The sequence below is a fragment of the Carettochelys insculpta genome, chromosome 18 (assembly GCF_033958435.1).
Source record: "Carettochelys insculpta isolate YL-2023 chromosome 18, ASM3395843v1, whole genome shotgun sequence".
Lineage (NCBI taxonomy): Eukaryota > Metazoa > Chordata > Testudines > Carettochelyidae > Carettochelys > Carettochelys insculpta.
The window spans coordinates 2,688,717-2,709,412 of NC_134154.1; the positions used below are offsets into that span (position 1 = coordinate 2,688,717).

Sequence of the window (20,696 nt, forward strand, 5' to 3'; positions counted from 1 at the left end):
AGTGTTTGTCCAGTTAGTCCAATGTACATAGTAGAGGGGCATTGCTGGCACATAAGGGCATATATAATATGGTGGCTGTATACAAAAATGAGCCCTTGATCTTGCAATTAACATGGTTAGGTCCAATGATGGTATCCTCAGAATAAATGTGTGGACAAGGTTAGCAACAGGGTTTGTTTCAAGGAGAAGCTCCAGGATTAGTATTACTGTGGTGTAACCTGTGATTGCTAGTGAGAATCTTTCTTAGGTTAGAAGGTTGTCTATAGGAGAGGACAGGCCTGCCATCTAGGGCCTTCTGGAGTGTAGCACCCTGATCTAGAATAGGTTGTAGGTTTTTATTGATGCATTGCAGGTGTTTGAGCTGGGGGCTGTAGATAATGACAAGTGGTGTTCTGTTATTGATCTTCTTGGGCCTATCTTGAAGTAGCTGGTTTCTGGGTATTCGTCTGGTCCTGTCAATCTGTTTTTTACTTCTCCCACTGGATAATTAAGTTTTATGAATGCTTGGTAGAGGTCTTGAAGTTTTCAGTTTCTGTCTGTAGGATCAGAGCAGATGTGATTGTATCTAAGGGCTTGACTATAAACAATGGATCTTGTGGTGTGGCTGGATGGAAGCTGGAGGCACATAGGTAAGTGTAGCAATCAGTGGATTTCTGGTAGAGCATGGTGTCAGTGTGGCCATCAGTGATTTGTATTGTGGTGTCCAGGAAATGTATCTCTTGTATGGAATAGTCAAGGCTGAGATTGATGGTAGGATGCAGTTTGTTAAAATCTCTGTGGAATTCTTCCAGAGTCTCTTTACTGTGAGTCCAAATGATAAAGATGCCATTGATGTAGCGTAAGTAAAGGCGTTACTATTCTGTTGTGGAAGTGGGGCATCAGATCTTGTGATACTCAACAAGAAAGAATCCTAGAGCTGGGATCATAACGCTTCTTTGGTGATTCTGGCCTGTATCATTGTATGAGCTGGTTTCTAAGACAGTAATAAAATAGCAGCATGGATCCACAGAGACTCAAACTCTGTGTTTAACTTCCAGACACATGTTTTCGTATTCTCTGCAGAGTAGACTCATGTAGAGGCTCTTTGTATTTAGAGAATAGGACTCAGTGTTGCTTCTCTGAAGCCACTCAACTGCAGAACATGGGTTCTGGAATCTCTTGTATTTCCCATTTTTAATGTCACATTTAGAAACTTCCTACTTGTATCTCAGGAGAGTAAACATTAGCTGCATGTGTGCCTTCTTCCATTTCTCTTCCCTTTTATTGTTCTTTTATGCTTTGGAATAAATATTAGACCCATATAACATTTTTTATGATAACATTCACTAGGATTCCCTGCTGAAACAGAAGGATTATAAGCAGTGTTTTGAATGCTCTGAAGTTGCCTTGAATGAAGCAATTCAGCAGATGATTAACATGACAGTAGCTTCTGCTAAAGAAGAGTGGGTTGCTACAGTAACACAGCTGCTTGCAGGGATTGATCGGTCACTGTCGTCAGACAGCAGCATCCTGAAGGAATCTTCTGTAACTCTGAGCCTCATTCGGCTAACTAACAACCTAATTCAGGTAACTTATTCTCACACACACACTCACAAGCAGCCACTGTGCACAGCAGATCTATTTTAGGCATGATGCAGCTGCTGCCTGAACTGCCACCCACTTGCAGGGTCTCTCTTGGGCTACAGTTCTATGTGGGCTGTTTCCTTTCACACTGTTTTCACTGCAAGATGTCAGATGCACTGAGACTCTTTTCTGAAATCAGCAATGGCAGCTAATTCTGAGAATTGTCTTTACTCAAATGAGCAAGTAATAGAGTGCCACAGAGAGCAGTACTGCTGGTTTGGACTCTGTTCTTAGGCTAGGGGCAATAGTGCAAGGTATGGTCCATCTGGCAGGACCCAATTTTTTTCTGGCACAGATCATGCTGTATATGCCTGCCATTTGCACAAGGGACGGTCAGAAAGATCCTATGAGCCTTAGGAAGAGGGAAGAGTCCATTGGTATTAGTATGTTATATCATTGATTCAACTGAGATGCTAGTAGTTCTACATAACGATAAGTACTTTAGATCCCTCTACAGATAGAGGGCTGGACTCTGATGATTATAAAGGGTGTTTTCATCCTCATTCCTCTTTCCCTTCCTTTTAAGAACAGAATTAAGTAAAATGAAGGTTATTATGTCTTTTCAGTTTTAAAATTACAGGTAGTATTTAACCTTTCTGCTGAAGTTGTTCTGAAATTTTGAAAGCTGTTTACTTTTCCTGAGCCTCTCATTTAAGTTGCACAAGTGTCAAAACTACTCAGCAGAAATGTAGCACTTTAAAGACTACAAAATGATTTATTCAGTGATGAGCTTTCGTGGGACAGACCCACTTCTTTAGATCAATTTCAGAACTGTTAACTACTTTCAGTATTATTTGCTCTTTAAAGATCTAAGTTTGCTAATGGTCGTCTTTAATGTTCTTACTACCCTCAACTGTCATTTACTTAAGTGGGAGCTGGAGTCATTTGGCATCTCGCGCAATCTGACCCTAAGGTTTTAGAGCCATGTAACACTAAGGGTAAGGCTATTATAGGGAAAATGCAGGAATTTCTTTTAATGCCATATTCTCACAGATGAGAACAAATGTATACAACTGATTATGTATAAAATACGTCTCTAAGGCTGTGTCTGCACATGCCCCTCCTTTTCAGAACGGGTATGTAAATGACACAGATTGTCACTGTTTAATGAGGTACCAGTATGAATATTCAGTGCCTCATGAGCATAATGTCAGCCAGTTACGCTTTGAAAGTGCTGCTTTTGAAATGCAAACTGGCTGTGTAGATGTGGGCACTTCAAAATAAACCCCAGGCTTCAGAATTTCCTTATTCCGAATTCCTTTTGGGAATAAGGGAATTTCAAAGTCTGGGGTTTATTTTGAAGCACCTGCGTCTACACAGCCAGTTTACATTTCAAAAGCAGTACTTTCAAAGCGGGACTGGCAGCCATTATGCTAATGAGGCACTGAATATTCATATCAGCACCTCATTAAACAGTTCCAATGCATGTCATTTACATGCTGCTTTCGAGAGGGAGGGGCATGTGTGGACATGGCTTGAGTGAATTAAAGAGAGAATTTCCAGAAGTTTTGCAAATATCTGTCCTTGTTTCAGTAACTGGGGCAGTTATCTTGGAGTAAAGTTGGGGCTGCTGTTTTAATGATGGGGCATTGAACTGCTCATCAAAAGGCACTCTCTACTGAAGTAAATTGGGAGTAATCAATTTCCTAAGGGATAGGAGAAAGAAAAATCATAGAATTTTAAATTTGCCAAGAGGTGAAGTCTATAATGAAAAAAAAATATTTTAATTTCAAGTAGATGGTTTTCTAGACAGTTTGTAACAGTAATTGAATTTTTTCAGTCCTAAATAATCTCAAAAAAGTCAATATGCTAGCTTCCTATTTATTTTATCCTCAATCAATTACATCTTTTTTTGCTTGATTGTTTGTTTTTAATTGCTTCTTGAATGACAGGAAAGGTGGTTTTTTTAAGTTTCCAGTTATACACTTAACTTTGTGTAGGGACACATTCTTAGTTTGCAGTAGATATACCTATTGGGTTACTTTTCAGATTACAGTGGATTTCTCCTTTAAAGAGACTTTAGTACTAGAATTTGAGAGTTGGATTTTATTTCTTACATTACAAAGAAAAACCAAAGTGATGATTTAGATCTCTTATATAGATATTTTAATCTGTATGTCTGTGTATTTTACAAAATATTGTATTGTTGCTCCCACTTTTCAGTTGGTAAAACTGAAGCGTATGGAGTTAATGTGATCTGCACTACCAATTTCTATCAGAATCAAGAGATTAGTCCTCCTTCCCTCTGCCTTTGTCTCTACACCCATGCTGAGATGTTCACTAGGATATAAATTTTGGAATGAAGTACAGATATTCTGAATTGCTGGACATGTGTCCATGTTTCTTTTGAGAGGCCAAAGGAAAAGCATGCATTCATTTAAAACATACTATCCAAATGACATGCAATGTGTTTCTAAAGCCTACTCTTCTCTGAATATCACAGTACATTTCATAAATAGCAGCTCCACCTGCTGAACTGAAAAAGGACATTATTTTTACTGACAGATTTGTAAAGTTCCCATGTGGGTCCTCAGTGCACACTTTTGCTAGACAGTATACCGTTATCAGATATGCTTCAGAAGAAACAGTGATCAGTAGAGCTCTTCTAGTTTTTGTTCTGGAGAAGCGATTCTATCCACTTTAGAGGGAGAGCCATCCAAATCGCTTTTCTTTGAGCTATAGTCTTCTCCATTTGAGACTAGGCAATTTGTCATAAGTAAATGATGCTGACGTTTCTCTAACACTATGTCATATACCCACCCACCCCTTATATCTAGCTTATTTGTTATTGTGTGTTATTCACTTGTTATCTACTATTCCTGAAATTTTATCTTTTCAGGAGAATTTCTGTGCATAATTCTTAGTTGGCTCTATCTGGCTGTAAGATTATTTATTTATTTATTTAAATTTGTTCAGATTAAGCTTTCCAGGTTCATTCTAAATGTGTGTATTATTATTTTTGGGTAAGAAAAATGAGCTTTTCATATGCAATCAGATTCTGGAGACTGTGTGTCTTCTCTTTTTAATACTTTAAGACCCAGCCAGCACACAAAGCAAAGATGCTTAAATTTAGATTGTGTGAATAGAATGCTCTACCAGCTGAGTCATCTGAACATGTGTAAATCCTTTTAGTAATCTGCATATCTTTATGTGTATAACAGATATGCTGTATTTCTTCATTAGATTATAGACTGCAGCATGGCAGTCCAGGAAGAACCCAAAGAGCCATATGTCTCATCTGTGCTTCCCTGGATTATTTTGCACCGGATTATCCAACATGAAGAAGATGCCTTCCAGTCCCTCTGCTGCCAGCAGCAACAGCTCCAGAATCAGGGGGAGGAAGGTAAAAGATTAATTTTTCAGCGTTATGTGTTATTAAAACATTGCTCCATATTCTTTTGCTCTTTGGCATGTGCAGGGATTGACAACCAAAAGAACAAGAAGAGCCTTTTTTAATTCGGTAAAAAAATCAGTTCGAGAGCCACGATGCATGTGAATATGAGACGGTCCTCAATAAATGGCATCAAACCATACTTTTTGTAACTCCTATTTTAAGAACAGCACACACATATCCCACAATGCACTGCACATATTAAAGGGTGAGGTATCTAATGTTTCAAGATCACATATAGTTCACTATTTAGATGTGAGTTGTTCATTATTGGCCTTTTAGATGTTTGCCGAAATATTGGAAAAAAACCCTTTCCTTATTATTTTACTTTGCAATTATACTGTTGGGGTCCTTAAAGAGCCACATGTGGCTCTGGAGTTGCAGGTTGCAGACCCCTGGGAACATATGGGAAAGGCCTACTGCTCCTTTTTACTCCTTACTTAAAGAAGTTGCCAGTTCTCATTTCCTCACTACAGGGGACAGTCATTCTGAAGAAATGTTTCCTTGCCCAAACATGGAAAAAGAAGTGGGCAGGTAGGTTAGTTCTGTTTTGTACTTTGGAGACATAATTACTGGCATCTTTCTTTCAGTGAGTCCTGACACGCCTATGCTGCCTCCTTCCCTCATGTTACTGAACACTGCTCATGAGTACTTAGGAAGAAGGTCTTGGTGTTGTAACTCAGATGGTGCCCTTCTCAAATTCTATGTGAGTATTGATGCCTAAATATTTAAAATATCTTTTTTTTATAATCTGTTTTTTTTCCTCCTGTTCCTGACCCCATATGCATGTATTGGAATTATCATTTTATCCTAGATAATGAAATAGTTAAGGATTGCTCTTCCAAGCTGCTGTCCACCATAAATTTTTCAGTCTGTCTTTCTTAAACAGACAAAACATCTCATTTGCCAAGGATGACAGGTTTATCATATCCTAACTCTTCATTACTCATTAAATTGTGCCTGGGTGCACAACTCCTAGGCCATCACTTTCCACAGGCCCCTACCCTGCCTCTTTTAGCCCAGGCCATCCCTTTTCCCTAAGCCACCATCCCCACCCTACCTCTTCTCTACCCATTCTGCTTCCTCCTCTGACCACACCCCCACCAGCACCTTCGGTACATTGTGGAACAGCAGAAACACAGTAGGCAGAAGGACTGGCTGGAAGAAGGAGGTACTTATTGGCGGGGCCACCAGTGGGTGGGAGGCCTGGGGAAGAGCAGGGAACTGGCTGCTGGTAGGTGCTCAGCACTCACAATTTTTTTCTTTTTGGTGCTCCAGCCTTAGAGCACCCACAGAGTCAGCACCTATGTTTCCACTTGTTGTTAAGCCAGTCTTCCATAAAGGGGAAGAATCAAAAACACAGGTTACCCTTGGTGAAATTGTCTGTTAATTACACCAAAAATATCAAGACCCTCACAAAAATGTTTGCTTTAGGATTTTTACTCAAAGATCTCAGTCACTTTTTCACACATCAGCCTTCTATTGCAGATATGCCCAAAGAATGTCATAGAACTAGGTATGGAAACAATTGACAACTACCTTCTTCTCCCTGTAACTGTGGAGTGAGAGTTTGAGTTGCAGCCAAGAAAGATACATTTGCACCAGGTGTTCACACTGTGCTTTTTGGAAATTATATTTGTGTAAATTTTATGTGCAAAACTAAAATTGCCTTTGACCTTCATGTAAACTACTGATTCAACCCCTAGTTTCTCCTTTAGAAAAGGCTTTTTTGTTTGCCATTGCCTGGTCTGCAGAATTAGAAAACGTCTAGTTGTAATTTGTGTTTCTTTTTCAATGAGAATCTACAAACTATTTTTATATGCCTGGAAGTTCCATTGCAATCTAAGTGGGGTTTGGAAATACATAGCATAAATTCTGATATCAAGCCAGAAGGTCTTTGTCCAGATCTCAGATACATGATATATCCTTTTATCAGCCCAAGGCTAGGTTTTCCCATCTCTAAATACAAACTGACAAGATGGATAATTTTCTCTGTTAATAAGAGTTATTTCATCTAATATGGTTCCTTGTCATCTGTGGTGGAGCCCATTCATCCAGAGCTGTTGATGCAATTGGGTTGAGATTTGGAAAGTTCTGTTAACTGGTATTTGTAAGATCTCTCAGATTTTCAGTAGACATTGTAAACTCTTCTGATGTTCAGCTGCCTTCTTTGATCCCTCTCTTGTGTATGAATAGGTTGTGATATCGTATGTATGTAGTTAAAATGCTATGGTGGAAAAGAAGGGGTTACTGTGCAAAATAACTCACATCTTTCTTTTTACATGAGTTTAATTCATTATTCCAAGTGCTCTTCCATATCTTCTGAACGGGGGCCTCTTCTTTCCCATTTTTCTGTCTTTGCTGGTGATAGCTTTCCTTAATGTCAGGGCTGGTAAAATGTAATGTGTTTGTTAGTGAAAAACACCTAAATGTGCAGAGGGAGTGGAAATGAGGAAGCTTTTCAATTACTTAGAAGTTTGGGACCGTCAAGTGGAGATACTGTCTTGAGGCATTGAAGTTGGAAGAGAACTTGATAAGTAGTACAAATACAGAAGGTAAAAAAATATTATAGTGTAATGGAAATGGACATTTCTACTCTGTGCTTCTTAGGCCTCAACTAGTATTGTGTCACGTTTTGGGTGATACATTTCAGGAAAGATGTGGACAACTTGGAAAAAGCCCAGAGAAGAGCAACAGAAATGACTGAAAGTCTAGAAAACATGACGTGTGAGGGGAGATTGAAAGAACTTCATTTGTTTAGTTTGGAAAAGAGAAAGCTGAGAGGGAACATAACTTTTTTAAGTACCTAAAAGGTTGTTACATGGAGGAAGGAGAAAATTTACTTAACCTCTGAGGCTAGGACAAAAAGCAATGGGCTTAAATTGTAGCAACAGGGGTTTAGGTTGAACATTAGGAAGAAAGTTCTGGTTGTTAATCACTGGAATAAATTGCCTAGGGAGGTTGCGCGGTCTCCATCGTGAGAGATTTTTAAGAGAGGGTTAGACAAACACCTGCCAAGGATTGTCACAGTCAGTGCGTGTTAAGCTTTTTGAAACCACAGAACACCAAAGAAAAAAAAATGTCTGACAAAAATATACAAAAAAAACCAGCAACGTATACAACAAATACAAATTGAAGTAATTTAATCAGGTATCATATCAATGAAAACATAACATTGTATCTGGTTTTAATAATAGAAAATGTGTACCATCAGTGCATTTTTCCAAATACTTGCAGCACACCTTTTGAGTTGTGTTCTGCAGAACACAGTTTAAAAAACATTGGTCTAGGTGGTGCTTGTACCTGCCATGAGTGCATAGTCTGGACTAGATGACCTCTTTAGGTTCCCTCCAGTCCTATGATTCTGTGATTCTATATTAGAAGACTGAGCATGCAGAGATGTTGGAGAATATTTGGATGTGTGTAACAGAGAAAAAAAATACACCTGTTTTGTACATATTCTTTTAGATGTAGGCTCTTATATAGCATTCCTCACCACAGTAGCCACGTGCCACATCTAGGAAAGCAAGAAATATTGAATTTAATGCAAAATTCAGTTGTAAGACATTGTTTGAGTTATGATGCTTGTGATGTTCCGTGATGTTCTAGGTATGGGTATTGCAAAAGGAGCTTGCAGTATCTACTTCTGAAGATACTCATCCCTACAAAGAGGAGCTGGAGACAGCCCTGGAGCAGTGTTTCTACTGTTTGTACAGCTTCCCAAGCAAAAAGAGCAAAGCAAGGTATCTGGAAGAGCATTCTGTGCAGCAGGTAAGATAAGCACAGCTTATATTTCGTGTAATACCTTAGAATGCTGAAGAACATGCTTTTTTTGATTGTCACTATATTGAGCTGAATTAATGGGAGGGATTCATAATTACTAGGTCCTTTTTTCCTGAGGAGTTGAGGTTTATCTCCTTTATGTATGGTAAAATGATGAAAAAACTCCATGGATCCTTAAACTAAATTAGAAGTGTGGAACAAGAGAGTGCGATGTTGAAAATAGGTGCAGGTGTGATCGTACAATTGATGGATATGAAAAACGCACAGGTGAATGTGATGCTGGTAAAATATTAACATTTTTCCCTGCCAAAATCCTGGTGGCCAATATTGGTTGGTTGCTGATTATTGAAACATACAGAATTCAATCTGGGAGAAGCAGAGCTGTGAGGAATCTCCAGAAAACCTTTCACTTTTTCTTAGACTCTGGATAATTTTACATTTACTAAAAACCAGATAGTCATGAAAATGTCTCCGGTGTCTTTATTTTACCCCCCACAATACTTAATGGATTAGTGTCTCTGAAACAATAAGGTAAGACACCTGTTCAAAATTTTGCAATGCGGTCTGCTAAGTGATAGCAGTATTTTCTTGGTCATAGTCTGTCGGTGAATTTGTCCTCTCAGCCTAACCTATCCCATGTGTATGATATGATAGAGGGCCAAAAGAAGTGATTTCAACAGACAGTTTTGTAAAACCAATAAAAAGGAGAAGAAGAACGAGAATGGCAAAGAAAAAAAGGGAGTATTGGAGAAGAGAATTCCTCCTACTCTACACAACATTGCTTGTCTAGAAAAAGTTGGAAACTCTCGATGATATCTTGGCCCCTTTGAAATAAATGACAAAACTCCCATTTACTTCATTGAGGCTGTGATGTCACCACGTCTTAGAAAAGTAGGTTCCAGTCTTACATAAGCAGTGGGGAAGTATAACTCAGTTAGCTTAAGATAGGAAATCTACAAACGTGAACGTTTTTTATAAATGAACAAAAACGATGGGCCAAGGCTGTGACTGACTATTTTGCTTTTTGATTTGAAAAAGCTTTGAATCTTTAATTTCTGGAGAGGGCTCGTGGAATTTTCCTTCTCCATGAACAGGATTTGAGTTTCAAAATCTGTAGCAACTGTATCTTCCCACACCTTCCATGTCAGTTTGTATCAGGTACAATGAAGGAATAAATGCCTGCCTCCAACTCTCCTGTTTACCAGGCAGGTGGAAGCAGACTTTCCACCTCTTCCAAGTAAGTAAAGCTACCCTCATTCTAAGCATTCATTAACTTATAGTTGGGAGCCCAGCCTTTAATCACTATTTGAGCTGTGTAACTTCCATTCTGGGAAGTTTGCACTGTTTCCAGCTGATGTAAAGTTTTATTTTATCCTATTTTTTTAAAAATATCCCTAACTTTTTAAGATAATTTCTTTTTCTTTCTTTCTTTCTCCCACCCCATCCCTTAAGGTGGATCTGATGTGGGAAGATGCAGTATTCATGTTTGAATATTTTAAGCCCAAAACCCTTCCTGAGTTTGATAGCTACAAAACCAGCACTGTGTCTGCAGATCTGGCCAATCTTCTGAAGAAGATCGCTACAATTGTTCCTCGAACAGACAAGCCGATGTTAAGTCTAGATGATGTCTCTGGTTATATTGAAGGAACCATCAGCAAGGTACAGTTAATTGTGTTTAAAAACACTTCCGGGGAGAAAATGGTTATACTGTTTTGCTTTCACAGTAAGAGATTGTTTGGTGGTGTCTGATGCTCACATCACATATTAATTGGGAAAGAACACTCTTGCCAAAGCTTGCAGTTTTGCAAGGAAGAAGTAAAATGCAGATGAATGTGGATAGATTTAGAGATGCGGGAAAGTAGCAGGAGAACTATTTTAAAGTATGCTCCTGAGTCACCTAAGGTTTTCTGTTTTCAGGTACCATCTCTCCCGGAGGGGGCAGACTACTGTCCTCCAGTGGTGACTGAACTGTACTACCTCCTGGCAGACTATCATTTCAAGAATAAAGAACAGTCTAAGGCCATTAAATTCTACATGCATGACGTCTGTATTTGTCCAAATAGGTCAGTGTTGTTCATTCCCTTCAATACATCAGTGCTGAAACGAGATAAATCAGGGCTCTTCTTTGGGAGGTATTCTTGTAGGCGCTCCATTCATGTTCTTGGTCCCATCCCGGTACCCAGATTGGAGAGTTTGCCAGCCGTCCCTGTATGGACCACGCATGTGTGATGCCTTCCTCAGGCACTGTTGAACATTGGAATGACACATACATGGCTCATGTCCTCAGTTCCTTCTTAACCATCCCTGGCCTGAGACAGAGCTCCGTGGTCGTCCTAGAATGGAATAATTTTAGTTAGTTAGTCTGTAGTGTTAGTGATTAGAGATACTCAGTTTATTACAGTTCAGAGTTAATGACTCATAACATTTAAAAAAAAATTCTCTCTCAGTGCCATGCCTGGATCTCCAGGATTCAAACGTTGTTCTGCATGCTGAGAGGCAAAGCCTTTCTCTGACACTTAGCGTGCATCCACCGCTCAGGCAAGTCTAATGAAGCTCAAAACTGCCTTCACAGCTGCAAACTTAAAGCCAGGGCTCACTGTGACAGAGACTTCAGGCTCAAGTTAATACAAATGGAGAAGTCTCTCACACCAGCATCAGATCAGGGACAAGCGGCACATACCTCTCTACCTTAGTTGTTAGTGTAGGATGAACCAAACCTTGCAGCAAAACACAATGCCTCTTTGTCTTAATAGCTGACCGATCCAAAGGACAGCAGATAGCCACCCAAACACAGTCCAAAGGGATCACAAACTGTATTCAACTATGCTACCAACAAAAGAACAAGGAGCCTCCCTGTTGTCATAATATGTGACTAGCAGATATTATTGAAGCAGCCACCTTGGTGTCAGAGCACACCTTCGCAAAGCATTACATGCTCATGCAGGGACCGAGAACTGATACACAAGTAGTCAGAGCAGCTTTTGTATGAAATCAAAACCTCACCAGTCTACTGTATACTGCTTTATAGTTACCATGAGTGGAGCATTCACAGAGACACTGCTCAATGAAGAAACAAAGGTTACTTGCCTAGCAGTAACTGTAGTTTTCAAGGTCAGTGTCCCTGTTGGGGCTCCACTACCTGCTCTCCTCCCCTCTGCATCGGGGCCCAAAGCCTCTGACACAGAGAAGGAACTTAAGGCAAATTCTCCAATGTGGGCCCCAGAATGGCACCAAGACCACTTAGTGGAGCACCCACAGGGACACTTATTTCAAAGAACGCCAGTTACTGCTAGGTGAGTAACCTTTGTTTTTTGTTGTATTTGAAAAGTAATAAAATTTTTTGTTATTTATTATTAGAACTAAGTTGTATCTTAAGGAGCATTTGGGCGTAAAAACTCTATTATTAATTATCAATTATTTGACATACTCCTTTTGGTTTCTGAAATTACCAAAATTCAGAGAGTGGGAGAAATTGAATTGAAAGTAGGAAAAGCGAGAGATGCAATGGCTTGACGTTTTGCTCATTTGTTTCCCTGGTGCAGCTTTACTGACCGTGAGAAATGGAAGCTAGGTCTGTGATTATCTGCATAAGATAAATACAGACCAACTCCCAATGGATTTGCTGCTTGGGCTGGTGTTGTTTATATTAACTGGCAGTGAGATGCTCACATAGTACAAAATGGATAGAGCTGTAATGATCTGATGACCACCTATTAAGCTCAGAAATATTTCTCATCTGACTTCTCAGTCTTCACCATCTCTAAAGGATGCATTTCAGATTGAGTAAGACTCATAGTTTGGCAGTCCCTCATTTTAAAAAACTGTATTTTTCTATTTTAAAATTCCTCCAAAAAGTGAGTTACAGTAATATTAAAATGCCAGTCAGTAAACCTAGGGCATACAAATTAGGCTTTTCTTACCAGCTTCCTTTTAAGGTAATGGCAATGGGATTGACATTTATAAAAACCTATTCTGAAAAACGAACAAACAAAAAAAATTAAATCCAGTCATTTAACAAAGAGACAGGGAGAATATAGGCACAGAGCTCAGTTATATGTGTAAGTCTGCAGTCAAAGCAAATCCAGCATCATGGGTTGATTGTTATTAAATCTTCCAGTTTAGAAACTGGGATTTTCCAAGTGTTGAAGTCTTGAATTGATAGCTTATAATAAAACTGCAAGAACATTTTAATAGGAACTCATGATTTTCTCAAGAGGGGAGGATTCAAGCCTGTCAACATTTGAGTGTCACTTTAAAATTCTGGTCCACAGACTGCCATTAATGTGTTACTATTAATTGTCCAACAAATAATACCTTATACAGCAGCCTTGTATTTTCACCTCAGTTACCTGATGCATTATCTTTTCAAAATATCTAATTTTTAAAACCCCATAAAATGTGTCATCAGATCACCTTTTCATCTGTCATCGAGTTAAGTCACAAGTCTATACTGAGTAGTGGAAACTGAAGTTTTACAAGTATGATTAACCATCTGGTTCTAGAATCACATTAAAAATTAGAAGCTCCATACCCAAGGTCTCAAATGGATTAGCAATTTGGGTTCATAAAATGTGGAGAATACTGTTGAATTTATTGTCACTTATATGTAAGGATATGATTTAGTCAGAGATCATGGATTTCACAACTCTAATGGTCCTCTGTGACTGCAGCTTCAAACCCCTTTTCAGCAGCTGAAGGGTCTGGAGCTGTTCTTGCAGCAGCAGGGACTGTCAGTCCTCACCTCTCTTTCCCCCAACAGATGGGACTAGAGCTCTTTCTTTCTCCCCTCCTTTCCCCCTTTCCCCACAGTAATGGGGGGGGGCTATCAGTCCCCTCTGCCTAGTGATTTTTAGTAAAAATTATGGACAAGTTGTGGGCTTTCATTAATTTCTGTTTCTAGCGTGCAGCTTGTCTGTGACTAGTACTAAAAATAACTGTGACAGAATCTTAACCTTGCTTACAAGCATATTGTTGTCATTGTCATTGCCATCATCAATAATCGCCACTGGCTCAGTGACCATTGGCGTCCAGTGCTCCCTCATTACTTCCTTCTATCTTTCCCTGTCCAGTGCAGAGTGGCTTAGTTTCTGTAGACTAGCTCTGCACCAATCTACTATATCATCTATGCATTCTCTGTGGGGTCTGCCTTCTATTCAAGCTGTCCATTATGCCAAATATCAGGGTCTTGACTTTTTGCTCTTCGTTCATTCTGCAGATATGCCTGAGTTGCTGTAGTTTCTATTGTATAACCTTCTGCAGTAGGTTCTTTTTCACTTGTATCTTCCCATCTAATCTGTCATCAGTGACCTTCAGTATCCATCCTATTCCCAGGATCTTTCTGTAACAACTCCTCTCAAACGCCAATGTACTTCTCTTCAAATCTTTTGTTACCACCCATGTCTCACATATGTACAACATGCTGCTGAATACACACATTTTCAAGACACTCATCTTCATTTTAAGCTAATCGCTTTCCTTTTCCAGTTCTTATCCATCGCCTTCAAATTCGCTCTTGTTTTCACTATTCTAGTCACTGTTTCCTTCTTACAATCTGGATCATACATCATGTTGCTCCCCAGATATGTGAGCTTCTCTGCAGTCTCTGGTTTGATCCCATCTACGTTGATCTTCCTTCCTATTTCCTTGTCTCCAAATACCGTTGTCTTCATTTTATCGATGTTCATAATCAGTCTGTACTGCTTCCCTTCCTCATTTAGTACCTGCACTGTTCTTGCTAGCTTCTCTTCATCTTCCTCGACGATAACTATATCATCTGTGAACCTTAAATTGTTAATTCTCATCCCATGCACTGATACCCTTCTACCTCTTCCTTGGTGGTGTTGACCTCTGTCTCGTACCTCTGTTTGTTCTAAACCAACTTCCCAACTCTCTGCATGTTCTTACCACTGCCGCCTCATTGTAGTTGATATCCTTCAACAACCATATCAGTCTGCTGTCCACTCCATATAACTCCAACACCGTCCAAGTCCCTTTCTGATCTATCCTGTCGTATATCTTCTGAAAATCGATGAAGCAATTGTAGGAATCCTTGTTCTTTTGTTGCATTTTCTCTGCTATCAATCGTAATGCCAATATCTGCTGTGTGGTACTTCTGTCTTTCCTGAATCAAGGTTGCTCATCTGCTAGATGTTCTTCTATCTGTGATCTCAGTCTCTCTGTCAATATCATTGTCAGCACCTTAACTTAGATGACTTGTTAGGGCAATTGTTCTGTAGTTCTTGCACTCCAACGTGCTTTCTTTTTTGTGTATAGTCATTAGCACTGATCTTGTCTACTCCTTAAGTGCCTTCCCTTCTTTCCACACTATATTACATATTGTTGTATCTTGAAGTATTTCCTCACTGAGAAGGTAGCTTTTACCATTTTCCTAGAGGGAGATTTGTTTTGTTCTCAGTTATGTTACTACCAAGAAAACATCATGATAGTAAAGACAGAATGCCATCCTGTCCTGCAATACAGAATGTTGTAAATACCCGGCTGTCTGTTGGACAAGGTTTGATTAATGTTTGGAGATGAGGGTGAAAGGGTGCCATGTATTGTTTTGATAGAACATCGTGGTTTCTGAGAGTAGAAGCCAGCTGGAATTGAACTGTTCAAACATGCACATATGCACTTCAAATTAAAAGATGCTAGTTATTTCATTATTTTTTTCAGTTTTCTCTGACAATGGTCATTTAGGACAATGTTAGGTTATCAAGAAAATGGAGGTTTTCAAAATCAACGTAAACATTTTATCTATTTTACCTGTTTTTCAGACAAGGTTCCTCATACTTCTGAAACATAAAATGGGGACAGAGGAAGTATTTTCAATTAATTTTGAGAATAGTAGTGGTTAGATGTGTATGGTGTAGCTCAGAATGCCACAACCCTGGCAGGAGGTGCTGCAGGAATATTGTTTTGGAGAAGCCTGTGGTGAAAGAAGAAAATATCTGGAGAAACAGCAAAAGAAAGAATCACACTCATCATTTAAGTTGCTTGGTAGTGAGTAGTTCATTTGCTTTGTCTGTTCTTTCTTGCATAGGTTTGATTCTTGGGCTGGCATGGCACTGGCTAGAGCAAGTCGAATTCAGGACAAGTTGAACTCCAATGAGCTGAAGAGTGATGGCCCCATTTGGAAACACTCTACTCCTGTCCTCAACTGCTTCAAACGAGCCCTGGAGATTGATAGCTCCAATCTCTCTCTCTGGATAGAATATGGCACCATTTCCTATGCCCTGCACTCTTTTGCATCCCGACAGCTTAAGCAGTGGAAGTTAGAACTTCCCTCTGAAGTTGTGCAACAGGTGGGGTCTAAGTTAGAGCTGTGCAAGCTTTGAAATGCTTATTTAAACCTTCTAATCTTTGTGACTTAAAACAGTAAGTACTATTGGTGTGGAATTGTTGCCCTGCACCATGACTTAGCAACATTGCTAGTCACAGCATCCACCCAGTTCTAGTGAAAGTAAACATCTTAATTGCCAACATGAGCACTTCTTGAAATGTTGGTAGTTTATTCTCAAAATTAGTCTGTCTGAGATTTGGGCCTACTCAAATTTTTCCTCCAGGGAAGGCATAAAGATGGCAGAATCAGTGCCCCGCCCCCAAGCCAAATCCTTATAAATTTGTACTGAACAGCAGGTATCTACAATACATTTATTTGCCTTGTTAGTAAACTTTATGCAAATTACTTTAGAATAATATGAAATGTATGTATTTTAATAGTCACATACCAAAAAATTGGACCACTCACATTTGTGTCCACACAACATAATTTCTGTTGTGTCATGATGGGAGTGCTCTTTTTGTTACATTTAGATGAGTTACCTAAGCTCATGGATAAAAATTGTTAAATGACAAACAGCTCAGTAGCATTTCGTGGAATATTTTACAGTCTTTTACTCTTGACCACAGCCATGCATAAATTATCTTGATTGTAAAATTTTCTGTTGATTCAAGGGGGAAAAGCAAATTTAATCTTCATAAATTTGAGTCTCTGGATAAAGACAATGTTGTATCCCCTTTTCTGATACCTTTGCCTTCTATCCTGGCTCTGAAGTATTAGATTACAATGGAGGAATGAGAATTTGGAAAAACAAAGAAGGTAAATTGTCTGTGGTCAGTGGGTTGTTAAATAGACATGAAAATCTAAAGTTCCACAGTATATGAATGGAAGTGAATGGTACGATGAGAACAGCCTTCTCCCCCTGCCTTCTGGAAGGCTGTCTTCCATCCTAGAACAAATCTATGAAAACATGCTCTGAATCCTAGAAAGTTATCTCTACTCTGCAGCTTGAAGATGAACCTTAAGAGCCTTTTCAGCAAAGGTAACTATGCCAGAGAAAACGTGGAAGGAGAAGACTAAGGCTACGTCTACACGAGCCCCAAACTTCGAAATGGCCACGCAAATGGCCATTTCGAAGTTTACTAATGAAGCGCTGAAATGCACATTCAGCGCTTCATTAGCATGTGGGCGGCCACGGCACTTCGAAATTGACGCACCTCGCCGCCGTGCGTCTCATCCTGACGGTGCTCCTTTTCGAAAGGACCCCCGTCAGGACGAGACGCGCGGCGGCGAGGAGCGTCAATTTCCAAGTGCCGCGGCCGCCCACATGCTAATGAAGCGCTGAATGTGCATTTCAGCACTTCATTAGTAAACTTCGAAATGGCCATTTGCGTGGCCATTTCGAAGTTTGGGGCTCATGTAGACACGACCTAAAAGGAACAATACCTGCCATAAACCACTGTGGGGAATTAAAATGAACTTTCTTATTTTAATACCTTTCTTTTCTGATCAGATTATATATCCCATTGCAAAAAAGTGGCCAAATGATGATTTCTTGGAACAGAGAGATATTTTCTTTTATGTAACTTTTAAGGTAAGAAGAATCATATTGGGGATATATGGCTGGTAGACCTTTCTCACTGAAAGTTAGATGGCTTCTTGGTGAATGAGATAAGTATCTTGAAATGGTTCAGTATAAAGAATACTTGTCTCTCCCATGAGCACTTTGTCATTGGGGAGCTCATAGAATCATTTACTGCGATCAGACTGTGCTTTTGGGAAGTCTACGTTAAGAGGCATGCCACCCCAGCCCATTGTAGTTTGTTTTAAATCTCTACTCAATGCTTTTCCATGTAATTTGTTCAGAGACGCATCTTTTTCTACCCATGGAATGAGATATAAATTAAACAACTTATGAAATGAAGCATTGTCTTAAAGACCATTGTTCTAGCCAGTATCCCCACAAACTAAGAACAAATACATTACATTATTTTTGGAAGCAGTCCATTAAATCTGGAAAAGGAAGATGTGCATACCCTGAAAACAGAAGAGAGTTAGGACTGCCTGATAAAAAATTTAGCATTAGCTGCACTGAAAAGTTAATAATTAACTAATCATTTATGTTGTCAAAATTTTAAAAATACTTTTTTGTCTTCATAGTGCTAGATGTAGTAGTAGTAGTGAATCATTTTCATCAACACTTCTTGAGCTAGGCACAAAAGAAGCTGAACATTCTATTTGGGAAACAGTCTTAAGGAGACCCCATATTCACAGAAAATATAAGATTTGCTTTGTTTTTTCCCTCAACTCAGATTCTTGGTTGTTTTAATTCAAAAGTGTCTAAGAGTCTCTCATTCTGAGTTAAAGGTGAACTGCAAAAAAAACCCAAAAACTTAAATTGAATTGCTCTGTTGAATGTGCCCCCATTAATGAAGTTCAGAGTGATGTTCAGCACATAAATACAGTTTGACTAACCTAAAATTTTTCCTCCAGCCCTCTTAGTAGATCTGGGTCATGGATGCTATCCCCAATATCATCATTTTCCAGTCCATGGTATTTGTGATGTCACAAAGTGATTCATTTGGGAGTAACTTGCTGAGAATCAAGATATAACAATGGGGTTCCTGTGAGATAGAGAGAGAATCTTTTAGCCAGTTAATTATTACTTTTTCACATTGAAAGCCTCTATAACTTAGTGAGGAGCTTAACGGATAAATCTGGGTTTAAATTTTTGCTTTCTAATTTTCTTTGTATATAAAACCCTTTAATTGTTGTTATATTTTAAAATAAACCTTAAAGAAATGGACCCTCTGAAAAGCTTAATAATGAAGGGAAAATAATTTGAGGATATTTGAAATTAATTGTCGATGATGCCAGACCTGAGATCAGGTTTGAGTATGAGCAGCCTTGAACAGCACAAGAAGTGTTTTCTAGCTCAAACTTGCCCCAAGGATTTGAATTCAGATTTTTGTCTCGTAATAAAACACTTGGAAGTCAAGAAGGATATTCCCAGGAAGCAAAATGAGCAGTATATGTACGCTTGATAATTGGAATTATGAAGAATGTGGTGGCTGTTAGCAGTTGTGTTCCATTGCAACAGATGATCTATTGAAATAGCATCTTTAAACATGTTTGTGGGAAATGCACGGAGTTAGTTGAATTAATGAAGGACAACTTCAGTGAATTTCTGTGTCTTCCAGGAAAACAAAATAAGCATATGGGCAAATTTACTTATCCAGGTTCTTGCTCTTACTCTTCATAACACCCACTAAGGATCAGGTAGCTCATCTCCTCAGTTCATGTGTATTCAGGAAACATTAAAACTAATGGTGAGAGGTCAGACACTTAACCAAGGAGGTTACATTAGATCAATTTTTTGGATCCTGTTTTTACATTCTTGCTGCTTCTACTGATAATTTGAGAAGATGGCAATTATTATGGAAAGAAAAGAGAAATCCAGGGCTCTTTCCCATGAAATTTGTGCCTGATTGGCATTGATTCTCTCATAGAAAAGTGCCAGAATTGGTTATTTATTTTCAATTTGGTAATTGGAAAGATTCATCTTTTTAGTTGTCCACATGCAACTTTGGTGACGTTATTGAAAGGTGAGAACTATGGAACATCATGACACAGATTTTATAGTAGTCATAGGGTATGGGTTGAACCTCTCCAGTCCAGCACTCTGTGGTCTGGAAACACTCGTGGTCTGGCATGATTTTAGTTAGCTGGATGTCCACTTTCCATGGGTATGGTCAAGTTTGTTTACAGCCCCCAGTACTGGCTCTCAGTGTTCTGTGCTGTTGTTTAGCTCTAATTTACCCCTAAATGTCTTCTAAGAGCCCAGTATGAAGTGGAAGTGTTGGTAGTGCTTCTAGACGATATTGACCTCCTGTGGTTTGGCAAATTCTGAGGCTATGCACCAGTCAGGTCCTGAGGCTGTTGGACTACAGAGGTTCAACCTGCACAAATATTTGTTAGCACCTCTTCTCTCCAATCTCTTCCAAAATTCTTGATGTGTTAACATCCCAAATATTAATGGGAGAGGAGTAAGTTGCATTTTCACTTTTCTCAATTTTGAGCGTTCATAGGTATGACTATTTGCCACTGTTCCGTTTCCGTATTGTATCATGATAGAAGTGTGCAGAGCTTTTCACATACAAGAAATGAAAGCACTTCACTGTGTTACTGTGAACTGCCATGTAACAGTGTGTTTTTATTGCATATCTAAAGATTACTTGATAATTATACCTAAGCACACCAGAATTAATTACCTTAAAGCCTCATTATTAAAGTTCATGCCAGTCTTTACAGTAAAAATATGCTCATTTCTTTGTTGTAAACCTACCACAGTAAGGTACTTATTAAACAATTGAGTGTAGTTTGGTTACCATTTGTACCAGAGTTATAAGGTGGGACAGATCATCCAATTTAAGTTTTCATGCACCAAACCAGAATATTAATTTAAAATTATTTCAATTTTTCTTTTAAAAAATGAATTCCTTATAAGGGTATAACTCTTTGAGATGGCTAAGCTGATGGTATAACAAAAGTTCAGTTGAAACAAAGTGATTCTTGGTTTCAGGGATGTACCCATTTGAGTAAAAGCAAATATAAAAC

At 38.9% G+C, this 20,696-nt stretch overlaps 1 protein-coding gene across 7 annotated transcripts in view; it reads left to right on the plus strand.

The window, feature by feature from the left end:
- The window catches only part of CABIN1 (calcineurin binding protein 1), a 192,024-nt gene that overhangs the window by 31,359 nt on the left and 139,969 nt on the right, over positions 1-20,696 (plus strand). For all 7 annotated transcript variants that reach the window (XM_075012556.1, XM_075012561.1, XM_075012560.1 and 4 more), the window contains 7 exons: positions 1,330-1,566; positions 4,807-4,966; positions 5,605-5,720; positions 8,624-8,785; positions 10,250-10,456; positions 10,715-10,860; positions 15,840-16,101. In XM_075012556.1, the coding sequence (XP_074868657.1) occupies positions 1,330-1,566; positions 4,807-4,966; positions 5,605-5,720; positions 8,624-8,785; positions 10,250-10,456; positions 10,715-10,860; positions 15,840-16,101 (1,290 nt within the window). The remainder of the gene's footprint in view (positions 1-1,329; positions 1,567-4,806; positions 4,967-5,604; positions 5,721-8,623; positions 8,786-10,249; positions 10,457-10,714; positions 10,861-15,839; positions 16,102-20,696) is intronic.